The sequence below is a fragment of the Pseudophryne corroboree genome, chromosome 5 (assembly GCF_028390025.1).
Source record: "Pseudophryne corroboree isolate aPseCor3 chromosome 5, aPseCor3.hap2, whole genome shotgun sequence".
NCBI lineage: Eukaryota > Metazoa > Chordata > Amphibia > Anura > Myobatrachidae > Pseudophryne > Pseudophryne corroboree.
Genome location: NC_086448.1, coordinates 816,257,967 through 816,274,644, shown reverse-complemented (window position 1 = coordinate 816,274,644; position 16,678 = coordinate 816,257,967). Strand labels below are relative to the sequence as shown.

General features: G+C 50.6%; 1 protein-coding gene across 1 annotated transcript in view; it reads right to left on the bottom strand.

Annotated features, from left to right (window-relative positions):
- Positions 1-13,526, bottom strand: part of ENY2 (ENY2 transcription and export complex 2 subunit) — a 64,531-nt gene extending 51,005 nt beyond the window's left edge. The window contains exon 1 of the mRNA XM_063925102.1: positions 13,300-13,526. Within this exon, the coding sequence (XP_063781172.1) occupies positions 13,300-13,356 (57 nt within the window). The 5' untranslated portion in view covers positions 13,357-13,526. The remainder of the gene's footprint in view (positions 1-13,299) is intronic.
- Between the last annotated feature and the right edge of the window lie 3,152 nt (positions 13,527-16,678).

Genomic DNA, 16,678 nt, shown 5'->3' with positions numbered 1-16,678 from the left:
TAACCCTGAGAAACAATTTTTATTGCCCCGGGATCCACCTGTGAGTGAACTCAGATGTGGCTGAAGAGTCGAAGACGTGCTCCCCATGGGACGGACTCCCTTAGCGGAGCTCCAGCGTCATGCGGTGGATGTAGTAGAGGCCGGGGAGGACTTCTGTTCTTGGGAACTAGCTGTGCCCTGTGCCCTTACCTCTGGTAAGAAAGGACGCTCCTCGTACTTTCTTGTTATTCTGCGACCGAAAGGACTGCATTTGATAATGTCGTGCTTTCTTAGGCTGTAAGGGAATATAAGGCAAAAGATCAGAATTACCAGCTATAGCTGTGGAGACCAGGTCCGAGAGCCCTTCTCCACACAATTCCTCAGCCTTGTAAGGTAAACCATCCATATGCCTCTCTTAGTCGGCATCACCTGTCCATTGCATGTTCCACAGGACACGTCTAGCAGAAATCGACATAGCGTTGACTCTAGAACCCAGTAGACTAATGTCTCTTTGGGCATGTCTTATATAAGGTATCTGTCCACGCTGCTACAGCGCTATAAACCCATGCCGACACAATCGCTGGTCTGAGTAGTGTACCAGAATGTGTGTAAATGGTCTTCAAAGTACTTTTACTGCATGCTATCTGCAGGATCCCTGAGGATAGCTGTTAAGTCAGCGCTACCTTTTGGGCAAACGTGACAAGCTTTGTCCACCATAGGGGAAGATTCCCATTGTATCCTGGCCCTAGTAGGGAAAGGATACTCCCTGAGAATTCTTTTTGGGAATCTGCAGTTTCTTGTCTGGAGATTCCCGCTCTTTTTCTTCATGAGAGGAGGGAAATTTACCTCAGCTTTCTTCCCCTTAAACATGTGTACCCTCGTGTCAGGGACAGATGAGTCATCAGTGATATGCAAAACATCTTTTATTACAATAATCATATATTGAATACTTTTCCGCCAGTTTTGGCTGTACTTTGCATTACCGTAGTCGACACTGGAGTCAGACTCCGATTCGATATCAGTGTCTATTATTTTGGATAGTGAGCGTTGTGAGACTCTGAAGGTCTCTGTGACATAGGGACAGACATGTGTAGATTCCCTGTCTGTTCTCTAATCTTTTGTGCAGTAAATTTACCTTAGCACTTAATTACACATATCCAAACAGGTGTCGGCTTTGTCGACGGAGACACCACTCACACACACACACACACACACACACACACACATTTGCTCCTTCTCCTCCTTGGGAGAGCCTTTTACCTCAGACATGTCGACACACCACACACTCAGGGAATGCTCATCTGAAGATAATTCCCCCACAAGGCCCTTTGGAGAGACAGAGAGAGAGTATGCCAGCACACACCCCAGCGCTATATGACCCAGGAAAAAACACAGCAATTTAATGTTTACCCAGTAGCGCTGTTATTATCTGCGCTGAATTATGTGCCCCCCCTCTTCTTTAAAACCCTCTCTTCTACCGTGGTATAAGCAGGGGAGAGTCCGGGGAGCTTCCTCTCAGCGGTGCTGTGGAGAAAAACATGGCGCTGGTGAGTGGTGAGGGAGAAGCCCCGCCCCCTCGACGGCGGGCTTCTGTCCCGCTAAAAGTGTAAAATTGGCGGGGGCTCATGCAGATATACAGTGTCCAGCTGTATATATGCTCTCTTTTGCCAAATAAGAGGTTTATATTGCTGCCCAGGGCGCACCCCCCTGCGCCCTGCACCCTTACAGTGACCGGAGAATGTGAGGTGTATGGGAGCAATGGCGCACAGCTGCAGTGCTGTGCGTTACCTCAGTGAAGATCATGAAGTCTTCTGCCGCCTCTGAAGTCTTCTGTTCTTCTCACACTCACCCGGCTTCTATCTTCCGGCTCTGCGAGGGGGACGGCGGCGCGGCTCTGGGACGGACGGTTAGGGTGAGATCCTGCGTACCAATCCCTCTGGAGCTAATGGTGTCCAGTAGCCTAAGAAGCAGGACCTTGCACTCAGAGAGTAGGGCTGCTTCTCTCCCCTCAGTCCCTCGATGCAGGGAGTCTGTTGCCAGCAGTGCTCCCTGAAAATAAAAAAACCTAACAAAATACTTTCTATCAGCAAACTCAGGAGAGCTCACTGAAAAGAACCCAGCTCCTCTGGGCACAGTATCAAACTGAGGTATGGAGGAGGGGCATAGAGGGAGAAGCCAGTGAACACCCAGGATCTAAAGTCTTTCTTAAAGTGCCCATGTCTCCTGCGGAGCCCCTCTATCCCCATGGTCCTTACGGAGTCCCCAGCATCCTCTAGGACGTAAGAGAAATATATATATATATATATATATATATAATACATCTACACGCACATACTCACCGTACTATAGCTTTAGACCGGGACACTTGTGAATTACACAGTCTCTGTGGCTGGCTGATTTCAAGCCTGTATGTAACCTGGTTTTAATCAGCCACAGGACCTGTGTAATTCATGCGTCCCAGTATAAAGGGACATCCAGCCATTACATGCTTTTTGTACTATGCTAGGTATTGATAATTTTATCTTTAACTAGTTATTTCTAGGCCAGACTATAGTCTGTTCTCACTGTGTATTAGTGGGGGTATAGTGATTTGTTCACACCTTGAATGAAGCAGCCTTTTGTTGTGGGTGGAGTTTTCAGAGGGTGGGGGCTGCTATCAATTAACCCTGTACCCATGTCTGCATGGTTATTTAACTAGTATAGATCAATGCTGCAAGCATCTTAGGCTGCAAGCATTTTAGTTGCTAAGTATGTTAGTGTAAAGTATGATATAATATTTGGAGATATACGGAGATGAACAGGAGAGAAACAGAGGGACAGCAGACTATCTCCCCCACCTCCACAAAAGAACTGCAACCAACAGACTACAGTGAGTTACCTATGCCACTACCAGCAACGACTGCAGCCTGCACAGCCTGGATACTGAACAACCTGTCTGATTAAGTAGCAGCCCTACTGCTTTCACACATTGCTCACACTCTCATTTACACATTCTACAACCAATGTGTATCCATCTCAGCCTTTCCATTCCGAACATTATTTCTTAAAATACAGTTTGCACTGTCTTTTGCTTACATTACACCCCACATTCTCCTTGTTCATTCTTTATTACACCCACACCATTCTATTCCCCTGAACACTACTGTACCAAATTATGGCTCCTCGATCCTGTCACATACCAATCCTCACTGCCAGGTCTCATCCCCCAAATTCAAAATCACCCACAAACACTCAGAACCCAGCCAACCTTATCCCGATCTCCCCTGTCCCCTCCCTTCCTTTCTCCTGTGCACTCTGGAATGCTAGATCAATCTGCAACAAGCTGCCAACTATCCATGACCTCTTCATCTCCCACTCTTTTCACCTTCTCGCCATCACTGAAACCTGGCTCTCCTCCTCTGACACCACCTCCCCTGCTGCCCTCTCCTACGGAGGCCTCTCCTTCACCCACACAGTCAGAACTGATGGTCGCCAGAGTGGAGGCGTGGGCGTCCTTCTTTCCCCTAACTGCACCTTTCGTGTCATCCCACCTGAGCCCTCTCTCACCTTCTCCACCTTTGAGGTCCACACTATCCGCCTCTTCTACCCCATTCACCTTCTTGTGGCAGTGATCTACCGCCCCCCTGGCCACTGTTCACCTTTCCTTGACAACTTTGCTGCCTGGCTTCCCCACTTTCTCTCCTCCGACCTCCCCTCTGTCATCCTCGGAGACTTTAACATCCCTATTGACATCACTAATGCCGCTTCCACTAATCTTCTCGCCCTTTCCACCTCCTTTGGACTTTCTCAATGGACCTCCACCGCTACTCACAATCTCGGCCACTCCCTCGACCTTGTCTTCACCCACCGATGTGATCTCTCTGATTTCTCAAACTCTCCCTTCCCTCTCTCTGACCACCATCTGCTTTCTTTCACCCTCTCATCCTCCCTCCTCCTCTCCACACCCAGACCCACCACCACCAGACACAATCTCGGGTCTCTCAACCCCACTTTCATGTCCTCCCTCGAGACTTTCCTCTCTCCTCTTTCCACTATGACTTGTCCCAACCAGGCAGCCACCTTCTATAACTCTTCCCTAACCGCTGCTCTCGACTCTGTGGCCCCCCTCTCCTCTGTCCCCCTCCGCCGCTCCAAACCCCAACCCTGGCACACCAAACTAACACGTTTCTTACAAAAATGCTCACGCTCTGCTGAACGCTCCTGGAGGAAATCTCACACTCTGGCGGACTTCCTCCATTTCAAGTTTATTCTCTCCTCCTACAGCTCTGCTCTTTCCCTCGCCAAGCAATCCTTTTTCCAAGCACTCATCTCTTCTCAGTCCTCCTGTCCACGCCGTCTCTTTGAAACTTTCAACACTCTCCTTCGCCCCCCTCCTCCTCCCCTCCCATCCTCCCTCACTGCCACTGACTTTGCCTCCTTCTTCATCTCCAAAATTGAGGATATCCGACACGACATCTCCCGCCGTCACCCCTCTGCTACCCCCCTGCCCCCTTTATCCCACCCTGTCCTCCTTCCATCCCACTTCAGAAAAGGAAGTCCACTCCCTCATCTTATCCCCCCCCCCACCACCTGCCCCCTGGACCCCCTTCCCTCCCGTCTTCTCCGCTCCCTCTCCCCCACTGCCTGCTCCCACCTTGCTCACCTCTTTAACCTGTCCCTCTCCACCGGCATCTTCCCCTCACCATTCAAACATGCTCTGGTCTCGCCTATTCTCAAAAAACCCAACCTCGACCCCTCATCACCCAATAACTACCGCCCCATCTCTCTTCTCCCTTTCGCCTCCAAATTACTTGAACGACTAGTCTACAGCCGTCTCACAAGCTACCTCTCTGACAACTCCATCCTCGATCCACTACAATCTGGCTTTCGCCCACTCCACTCAACTGAGACTGCCCTGGTGAAAGTCACCAATGACCTGCTTTCGGCCAAATCCAGGGGCCACTTCTCCCTGCTCATCCTTCTGGACCTCTCTGCTGCCTTTGACACCGTAGATCATCCTCTCCTCCTCGGCACACTCCAAAACGCTGGCCTCTCTAGCACTGTCCTTGACTGGTTTTCTTCTTACCTCACTAACCGCTCCTTCTCTGTGTCTGCCTCAAGCACCACCTCACACCCTTCCATCCTTCCTGTTGGTGTCCCTCAGGGTTCTGTCCTTGGACCCCTTCTGTTCTCCCTGTATACCTCTTCCCTGGGTGCGCTCATTAACTCATTTGGCCTTCAATACCACCTCTATGCTGATGACACACAACTCTACCTCTCATCTCCTGATCTGTCCCCCTCTGTCCTCTCTCAGGTTTCCAGCTGCCTCTCTGCAATCTCCTCCTGGATGTCTGAACGCTCTCTAAAGCACAACATAGACAAAACGGAACTCATCATCTTCCCCCCATCCAGAGCATCACCCCCGACCAATATCTCCATCATTGTTGACAACACCACCATCTCCCCCGTTCCCCAACTCCGCTGCCTGGGCGTCACTCTTGACTCCTCCCTCTCCTTTGCACCCCACATCCAAGCTCTGGCACAATCCTGTCGTTTCCAGCTACGCAACATTGCTCGTATCAGGCCATATCTCTCCCAGAGTGCAACTAAACTCATCATCCACTCACTGGTCATCTCACGACTTGACTACTGCAATGTCCTCCTCACTGGCCTTGCTTGCTCCCATCTTGCTCCCCTCCAATCTGTCCTGAACTCCGCAGCTAGGCTTATCTTCCTCTCCCGCCGCACCACATCTGCCACTCCCCTTCAACAAAATCTACACTGGCTCCCATTCCCCTACAGAATCCTCTTCAAACTCCTCATCCTCACATACAAGGCCATCTCTAATTCCACTGCTCCCTACATCTCCAACCTCCTTTCCCTTCATACTCCCTCCCGCCCCCTGCGGTCGACTAATGACCGTCGCCTCTCCACCGCCCTGGTCACTGCTTCCCATGCACGAGTTCAGGATTTTGCCCGTGCTGCACCCCTTCAGTGGAACGCACTCCCCCGCTCCATTAGACTCTCCCCAACCTTGCAAAGCTTCAAACGGGCACTAAAAACCCACCTATTCATCAAAGCATACCCTCCCGATGCATAACCCAGTGCTTTAGCCGCGCCTCCACCCCCCTGCCTCATGCCGTGAACATCTCAGCTTTGCTTGCATACTGCCATCAGGCTACCTCCCACTTGCCTGCACCTCTTGTCATCTGTCTGTTGCCCCTCCCCAATAGATTGTTAGCTCTTCAGAGCAGGGCCTTCTTTCCTCTTGTTATCTAAGCCCTCGTCTCAACACATTTCACTCACAGCTCTCCCCTACTCAATGACCATCTTTATCCTGCTAGTAAAGGCTCATCTCCATCTATGGCCACCAGCCTCTAGTAGTACGATGATCACTCCCTCAATACTTACATCTTAGCTGTATTATGTCTTGAGAATGTGTGGTGCTCTGTTACCTGTACTCTATTTGTTATTTATTTACTGTAATGCAATGTTTTGTCCCCCGTACTGTCCTTTGTACGACGCTGCGAAACACATGTAGCGCCTTATAAATAAAATGTAATAATAATAATAATAATAATAATAATAAAAAAGGGATAGTATGGTAAGTTTACATATTAGAGTATACACACAGAATGTAATATATATATATATATATATATATATATATATATATATATATATATATATATATATATAGATATATATATATATATAGATATATAGATATATATATATAAAAATCTATCTATATACACACACACACACACACACACCACAGTATATACACAGACTATGAAGATATATAATGAGATAAATAGATGTATATTACAGTATATACAGACTATGTAGATTTATTATTTATTATTAGCAGTTTCTTATATAGCGCAGCATATTCCGTTGCGCTTTACAATTAGAACAACAATTATAGAACAAAACTGGGCAAAGACAGACAGAGGTAGGAAGGCCCTGCTCGCAAGCTTACAATCTATAGGGAAATAGGCATTGATACACAAGGATAGATGCTACCTGTCACATAATGGTTCCCCAGGTTGCTAGGTTCTTAATGGGTTGTATATGATATGATCACCCAGCAATGTTGGAAGACAAAATGTGAGTTTATGTGGACTGTACAGAGGGGATGTAACTTGATAGGGAAGCTGTGAAGGTTATGTGTGTGGGTCTGAAATTTGGTAGGCTTGTCTGAAGAGATGAGTTTTCAGAGAACGTTCGATATATAATGAGATAGATGCATATTACAGTATATACACAGACTATGTAGATATATAATGAGATAAATAGATGTACATGAGGGTATATACACAGACTATGTAGATATATAATGAGATAGATGTATATTACAGTATATACACAGACTATGTAGAAAATAAGAATTTACTCACCGGTAATTCTATTTCTCGTAGTCCGTAGTGGATGCTGGGAACTCGGTAAGGACGATGGGGAATAGACGGGCTCCGCAGGAGACTGGGCACTCTAAGAAAGAATTAGGACTACTGGTGTGCACTGGCTCCTCCCTCTATGCCCCTCCTCCAGACCTCAGTTAGGGAAACTGTGCCCGGAAGAGCTGACACAATAAGGAAAGGATTTGGAATCCCGGGTAAGACTCATACCAGCCACACCAATCACACCGTACAACTCGTGATACTATACCCAGTTAACAGTATGAATAACAACTGAGCCTCACGAACAGATGGCTCATAACAATAACCCTTTAGTTAGGCAATAACTATATACAAGTATTGCAGACAATCCGCACTTGGGATGGGCGCACAGCATCCACTACGGACTACGAGAAATAGAATTACCGGTGAGTAAATTCTTATTTTCTCTGACGTCCTAGTGGATGCTGGGAACTCCGTAAGGACCATGGGGATTATACCAAAGCTCCCAAACGGGCGGGAGAGTGCGGATGACTCTGCAGCACCGAATGAGCAAACTCAAGGTCCTCCTCAGCCAGGGTATCAAACTTGTAGAATTTTGCAAACGTGTTTGATCCCGACCAGGTAGCAGCTCGGCAAAGTTGTAAAGCCGAGACCCCTCGGGCAGCCGCCCAAGAAGAGCCCACCTTCCTCGTGGAATGGGCTTTGACCGATTTAGGATGCGGCAGTCCAGCCGCAGAATGTGCAAGTTGAATCGTGGAGCAGATCCAGCGAGCAATAGTCTGCTTAGAAGCAGGAGCACCCAACTTGTTGGGTGCATGCAGGATAAACAGCGAGTCAGTCTTTCTGACTCTAGCCGTCCTGGAAACATAGATTTTCAGGGCACGGACTACGTCCAGCAACTTGGAAGCCTCCAAGTCCCGAGTAGCCGCAGGCACCACAATAGGTTGGTTCAAATGAAACTCTGATACCACCTTAGGGAGGAATTGGGGACGCGTCCTCAATTCTGCTCTGTCCATATGGACGATCAGATAGGGGCTTTTACAGGACAAAGCCGCCAATTCTGACACCCGCCTAGCCGAAGCCAAGGCCAAAAGCATGACCACTTTCCATGTGAGATATTTTAATTCCACGGTCTGAAGTGGCTCAAACCAATGTGATTTTAGGAAAGCCAACACAATGTTGAGATCCCAAGGTGCCACTGGGGGCACAAAAGGGGGCTGAATATGCAGCACTCCCTTAACAAAAGTCTGAACTTCAGGCAGTGAAGCCAGTTCTTTTTGAAAGAAAATAGACAGGGCTGAAATCTGGACTTTAATGGATCCCAATTTTAGGCCCATAGTCACTCCTGACTGTAGGAAGTGCAGAAATCGACCCAGCTGAAATTCTTCTGTGGGGGCCTTCATAGCCTCACACCAAGCAACATATTTTCGCCATATGCGGTGATAATGCTTTGCCGTCACATCTTTCCTAGCTTTTATCAGCGTAGGAATGACTTCCACCGGAATGCCCTTTTCCATCAGGATCCGGCGTTCAACCGCCATGCCGTCAAACGCAGCCGCGGTAAGTCTTGGAACAGACAGGGCCCCTGCTGTAGCAGGTCCAGTCTGAGAGGCAGAGGCCAAGGGTCCTCTGAGATCATTTCTTGTAGTTCCGGGTACCAAGTCCTTCTTGGCCAATCCGGAACGATGAGTATAGTTCTTACTCCTCTCTTTCTTATTATCCTCAGCACCTTTGATATGAGAGGAAGAGGAGGGAACACATAAACCGACTGGTACACCCACGGTGTCACTAGAGCGTCCACAGCTATCGCCTGAGGGTCCCTTGACCTGGCGCAATATCTTTTTAGCTTTTTGTTTAGGCGGGACGCCATCATGTCCACCTGTGGCCTTTCCCAACGGTTTACAATCAGTTGGAAGACTTCTGGATGAAGTCCCCACTCTCCCGGGTGGAGGTCGTGCCTGCTGAGGAAGTCTGCTTCCCAGTTGTCCACTCCCGGAATGAACACTGCTGACAGTGCTATCACGTGATTTTCCGCCCATCGGAGAATCCTTGTGGCTTCTGCCATCGCCATCCTGCTTCTTGTGCCACCCTGTCGGTTTACATGGGCGACCGCCGTGATGTTGTCTGACTGAATCAGCACCGGCTGGTTTTGAAGCAGGGGTCTTGCCTGACTTAGGGCATTGTAAATGGCCCTCAGTTCCAGAATATTTATGTGTAGGGAAGCCTCCTGACTCGACCATTGTCCTTGGAAGTTTCTTCCCTGCGTGACTGCCCCCCAACCTCGGAGGCTTGCATCCGTGGTCACCAGGACCAAGTCCTGTATGCCGAATCTGCGGCCCTCTAGAAGATGAGCACTCTGCAGCCACCACAGCAGAGACACCCTGGCCCTCGGGGACAGGGTGATCAGCCGATGCATCTGAAGATGCGATCCGGACCACTTGTCTAACAGATCCCACTGAAAGATCCTTGCATGGAACCTGCCGATTGGAATTGCTTCGTAAGAAGCTACCATCTTTCCCAGGACTCGCGTGCAGTGATGCACCGACACCTGGTTTGGTTTCAGGAGGTCTCTGACCAGAGATGACAACTCCTTGGCCTTCTCCTCCGGGAGAAACACCTTCTTCTGTTCTGTGTCCAGAATCATACCCAGGAACAGTAGACGCGTCGTAGGAACCAGCTGCGACTTTGGAATATTCAGAATCCAGCCGTGCTGTTGTAGCACTTCCCGAGATAATTAAAAACTCCCTTTTTTCGAAGGAGTATCATCATTTCGGCCATTACCTTGGTAAATACCCTCGATGCCGTGGACAGACCAAACGGCAACGTCTGGAATTGGTAATGGCAGTCTTGTACCACAAAACGGAGGTACACCTGGTGAGGTGGGTAAATGGGGACATGCAGGTAAGCATCCTTGATGTCCAGTGATACCATGTAATCCCCTTCTTCCAGGCTTGCAATAACCGCCCGGAGCGATTCCATTTTGAACTTGAACCTTCTTATATAAGTGTTCAAGGATTTCAAATTTAGAATGGGTCTCACCGAACCGTCTGGTTTCGGTACCACAAACATTGTGGAATAGTACCCCCGTCCCTGTTGAAGGAGGGGAACTTTTATTATCACCTGCTGGAGGTACAGCTTGTGAATTGCCGCCAGCACTACCTCCCTGTCCGGGGGAGTAGCTGGTAAGGCTGATTTGAGGTAACGGCGAGGGGGAGACGTCTCGAATTCCAGCTTGTATCCCTGAGATACCACTTGTAGAACCCAGTGATCCACCTGTGAGCGAACCCACCGGTCGCTGAAGTTCCGGAGACGGGCCCCCACCGCACCTGGCTCCACCAGTGGAGCCCCAGCGTCATGCGGTGGATTTAGTGGAAGCAGGGGAGGACTTCTGTTCTTGGGAACTGGCTGTATGGTGCAGCTTTTTCCCTCTACCCCTGCCTCTGGGCAGAAAGGACGCGCCTTTAACCCGCTTGCCTTTCTGGGGCCGAAAGGACTGCTTTCTTTGGCTGTGAGGGAACCTGGGGTAAAAATGTCGACTTCCCAGCTGTCGCTGTGGAAACGAGGTCCGAGAGACCATCCCCAAACAATTACTCACCCTTGTAAGGCAAAACCTCCATGTGCCTTTTAGAATCCGCATCACCTGTCCACTGCAGAGTCCATAATACTCTCCTGGCAGAAATGGACATTGCATTTATTCTAGATGCCAGCCGGCAAATATCCCTCTGTGCATCTCTCATGTATAAGACTACATCTTTAATATGCTCTATGGTTAGCAATATAGTGTCCCTGTCAAGGGAATCAATATTATCAGACAGGGAATCAGACCACGCTGCTGCAGCACTGCACATCCATGCTGAAGCAATAGCAGGTCTCAGTATAGTACCTGAGTGTGTATACACAGACTTCAGGATAGCCTCCTGCTTTCTATCCGCAGGCTCCTTTAAGGCGGCCGTATCCTGAGACGGTAGTGCCACCTTTTTTGACAAGCGTGTGAGTGCTTTATCCACCCTCGGGGATGTCTCCCAACGTACCCTGTCCTCTGGCGGGAAAGGGTACGCCATTAGTAACTTTTTAGAAATCACTAATTTTTTATCAGGGGATGCCCACGCTTCTTCACACACTTCATTTAACTCATCTGAAGGGGGAAAAAACCACTGGTTGCTTTTTCTCCCCAAACATAATACCCTTTTTAGTGGTACCTGGGTTAATGTCAGAAATGTGCAACACATTTTTCATTGCCGTAATCATACAACGGATAGCCTTAGTGGAATGTACATTAGTCTCGTCGTCGTCGACACTGGAGTCAGACTCCGTGTCGACATCTGTGTCTGCCATCTGAGGTAGCGGGCGTTTTTGAGCCCCTGATGGCCTTTGAGACGCCTGGGCAGGCACTGGCTGAGAAGCCGGCTGTCCCACAGCTGTTATGTCATCAAACCTTTTATGTAAGGAGTTGACACTGTCGGTTAATACCTTCCACATATCCATCCACTCTGGTGTCGACCCCGCAGGGCACCTGCTCCGCCTCCACATAAGCCTCCTCATCAAACATGTCGACACAGCCGTACCGACACACCGCACACACACAGGGAATGCTCTGACTGAGGACAGGACCCCACCAAGTCCTTTGGGGAGACAGAGAGAGAGTATGCCAGCACACACCACAGCGCTATATAACACAGGGATTTACACTACACAAAGTGATTTTCCCTATAGCAGATATAATACACAGTATTGCGCCTAAATTTAGTCCCCCCCCCTCTCTTTTTTACCCTATTGAGCCTGGAAACTGCAGGGGAGAGCCTGGGGAGCGTCCTTCCAGCGGAGCTGTGAAGAGGAAATGGCGCCAGTGTGCTGAGGGAGATAGCCCCCCCCTTTTTCGGCGGGCTTCTCCCGCTCTTTATATTATTATGGCAGGGGATTTTTACACATATATAGTTTATTAGACTATATTATGTGTTTTTTGCCATTTTTAAGGTAATCTAATTGCAGCCCAGGGCGCCCCCCCAGCGCCCTTCACCCATCAGTGACCGGAGTATGTGGTGTGCATGGGGAGCAATGGCGCACAGCTGCAGTGCTGTGCGCTACCTTAATGAAGACCGGAGTCTTCAGCCGCCGATTTTCTCCTCGGAATCTTCCGTCTTCTGGCTCTGCAAGGGGGACGGCGGCGCGGCTCCAGGACCGGACGACCGAGGCTGGGCCTGTGTTCGATCCCTCTGGAGCTAATGGTGTCCAGTAGCCTAGAAGCCCAAGCTAGCTGCAAGCAGGTAGGTTCGCTTCTCTCCCCTAAGTCCCTCGTAGCAGTGAGTCTGTTGCCCGCAGATCTCACTGAAAATAAAAAACCTAATAAATACTTTCTTTACTAAGAGCTCAGGAGAGCCCCTAGTCTGCAACCAGCTCGAGCCGGGCACAGATTCTAACTGAGGTCTGGAGGAGGGGCATAGAGGGAGGAGCCAGTGCACATCAGTAGTCCTAATTCTTTCTTAGAGTGCCCAGTCTCCTGAGGAGCCCGTCTATTCCCCATGGTCCTTACGGAGTTCCCAGCATCCACTAGGACGTCAGAGAAATATAATGCGATAAATAGATGTACATGAGGGTATATACACAGACTATGTAGATATTTAATGAGATAGATGCATATTACAGTATATACATAGACTGTGCAGATATATAGTGAGATAAATAGATGTATATTACAGTATATACACAGACTATGCAGATATATAATGAGATAGATGTATATTACAGTATATACACAGACTATGTAGATATATAATGCGATAAATAGATGTACATGAGGGTATATACACAGACTATGTAGATATATAATGAGATAGATGTATATTACAGTATATACACAGACTGTGCAGATATATAATGAGGTAAATAGATGTATATTACAGTATATACACAGACTGTGCAGCTACAGGCCACTACTCACCGGTAGACAACGCGCTGGCCCGAAACCGGAAGTCCCCCTGTTGCCTAGCAACCACATAGAAGGCGGTGACGGATAGGGGCTGTTACAGCTTTACGTCATCAAACCGCCCCTAGTGGTGATCACAGCAGCTGACCGCCTCTACCCCGGCTTTTGTCGCCATTAAGGGGCGCTGTCCCGGCATATATCCGGCCTCAGTCACCGCGGCTCCTCCTCACCGCCGCGCACAGCCGCCAGGAACACATTAAAGGTAATGACTACATTTCCCGGCGTGCTCTAGTCATCGGTAAGTACGTGAATTGTCTTCCCCTCGGGTACAGTAGACACCGCACGAAGGTTCCGGGTGTTTTAGTGACTGGTGGGAGTGAGACTGTATGTAACGTCCCCTGCACCCTGTGCTACAGCAGCCGCCTGCTAGGGAGGGAACAGCCCCCAGAACAGACACCTGCACAATACATGGCTGCAGCTGAGGACACACACGTGTTTCACTTTAGGAGCAAAGTTACTAAAGCTTCTAAAACAGAGAATTAGAGATATTGCCCATAGCAACCGATCAGATGCTGGCTATCATTTTCTAACAGGTAATAGAGACATGATAGACAGCACCTGATTGGTTGCTATGGGCAACATCACCAATTCTCTGTTTTAGAAGCTTTAGTAAATTTACCCCTAAAGTTTAACACGTGTGTGTCCTCAGCAGCTGCAGCCATGTATTGTGCAGGTGTCTGTCCTGGGGGCTGTTCCCTCCCTAGCAGGCTGCTGTAGCACAGCACAGTACAGGATACGGGGTGCAGGGGACATGGCTGCTGTAACATAATACAGGGTGCAGGGGACACGGCTGCTGTAGCACAGCACAGTACAGGATACGGGGTGCAGGGGACATGGCTGCTGTAACAATACAGGGTGCAGGGGACACGGCTGCTGTAGCACAGTACAGGATACGGGGTGCAGGGGACATGGCTGCTGTAACATAATACAGGGTGCAGGGGACACGGCTGCTGTAGCACAGTACAGGATACGGGGTGCAGAAGACACGGCTGCTGTAGTACAGGGTGCAGGGGACACGGCTGCTGTAGCACAGTACAGGATACGGGGTGCAGGGAACACGGCTGCTGTAACATAATACAGGGTGCAGGGGACACGGCTGCTGTAGCACAGTACAGGATACGGGGTGCAGAAGACACGGCTGCTGTAGTACAGGGTGCAGGGGACACGGCTGCTGTAGCACAGTACAGGATACGGGGTGCAGGGGACACGGCTGCTGTAACATAATACAGGGTGCAGGGGACACGGCTGCTGTAGCACAGTACAGGATACGGGGTGCAGGGGACATGGCTGCTGTAACATAATACAGGGTGCAGGGGACACGGCTGCTGTAGCACAGTACAGGATACGGGGTGCAGAAGACACGGCTGCTGTAGTACAGGGTGCAGGGGACACGGCTGCTGTAGCACAGTACAGGATACGGGGTGCAGGGAACACGGCTGCTGTAACATAATACAGGGTGCAGGGTACACGGCTGCTGTAGCACAGTACAGGATACGGGGTGCAGGGGACATTGCTGCGGTAACATAATACAGGGTGCAGGGGACACGGCTGCTGTAGCACAGTACAGGGTGCAGGGGACACGGCTGCTGTAGCACAGTACGGGGTGCAGGGGACACGGCTGCTGTAACATAATACAGGGTGCAGGGGACACGGCTGCTGTTGCACAGTACAGGATACGGGGTGCAGGGGACACGGCTGCTGTAGCACAGTACAGGATACGGGGTGCAGGGGACACGGCTGCTGTAGCACAGTACAGGGTGCAGGGGACACGGCTGCTGTAGCACAGTACAGGGTACGGGGTGCAGGGGACACGGCTGCTGTAACATAATACAGGGTGCAGGGGACACGGCTGCTGTAGCACAGTACAGGGTGCAGGGGACATGGCTGCTGTAACATAATACAGGGTGCAGGGGACACGGCTGCTGTAGCACAGTACAGGATACGGGGTGCAGGGGACACGGCTGCTGTAGCACAGTACAGGATACGGGGTGCAGGGGACACGGCTGCTGTAGCACAGTACAGGGTGCAGGGGACACGGCTGCTGTAGCACAGTACAGGGTACGGGGTGCAGGGGACACGGCTGCTGTAACATAATACAGGGTGCAGGGGACACGGCTGCTGTAGCACAGTACAGGGTACGGGGTGCAGGGGACATGGCTGCTGTAACATAATACAGGGTGCAGGGGACACGGCTGCTGTAGCACAGTACAGGATACGGGGTGCAGGGGTCATGGCTGCTGTAGTGCAGGGGACCAGGCTGCTGTAGCACAGTACAGGATACGGGGTGCAGGGGACACGGCTGCTGTAGTACAGGGTGCAGGGGACCAGGCTGCTGTAGCACAGTACAGGGTGCAGGGGACACGGCTGCTGTAACACAGTACAGGATACGGGGTGCAGGGGACACGGCTGCTGTAGCACAGTACAGGATACGGGGTGCAGGGGACACGGCTGCTGTAACATAATACAGGGTGCAGGGGACACGGCTGCTGTAGTACAGGGTGCAGGGGACACGGCTGCTGTAGCACAGTACAGGGTACGGGGTGCAGGGGACACGGCTGCTGTAACATAATACAGGGTGCAGGGGACACGGCTGCTGTAGCACAGTACAGGATACGGGGTGCAGGGGACACGGCTGCTGTAGCACAGTACAGGATACGGGGTGCAGGGGACACGGCTGCTGTAGCACAGTACAGGGTGCAGGGGACACGGCTGCTGTAGCACAGTACAGGGTAAGGGGTGCAGGGGACACGGCTGCTGTAACATAATACAGGGTGCAGGGGACACGGCTGCTGTAGCACAGTACAGGATACGGGGTGCAGGGGACATCGCTGCTGTAACATAATACAGGGTGCAGGGGACACGGCTGCTGTAGCACAGTACAGGATACGGGGTGCAGGGGTCATGGCTGCTGTGGTACAGGGTGCAGGGGACCAGGCTGCTGTAGCACAGTACAGGATACGGGGTGCAGGGGACCAGGCTGCTGTAGCACAGTACAGGGTGCAGGGGACACGGCTGCTGTAACACAGTACAGGATACGGGGTGCAGGGGACACGGCTGCTGTAGCACAGTACAGGATACGGGGTGCAGGGGACACGGCTGCTGTAACATAATACAGGGTGCAGGGGACCAGGCTGCTGTAGCACAGTACAGGATACGGGGTGCAGGGGACACGGCTGCTGTAACATAATACAGGGTGCAGGGGACCAGGCTGCTGTAGCACAGTACAGGATACGGGGTGCAGGGGACCAGGCTGCTGTAGCACAGTACAGGGTGCAGGGAACACGGCTGCTGTAACACAGTACAAGATACAGGGTGCAGGGGACGCAGCCACTGT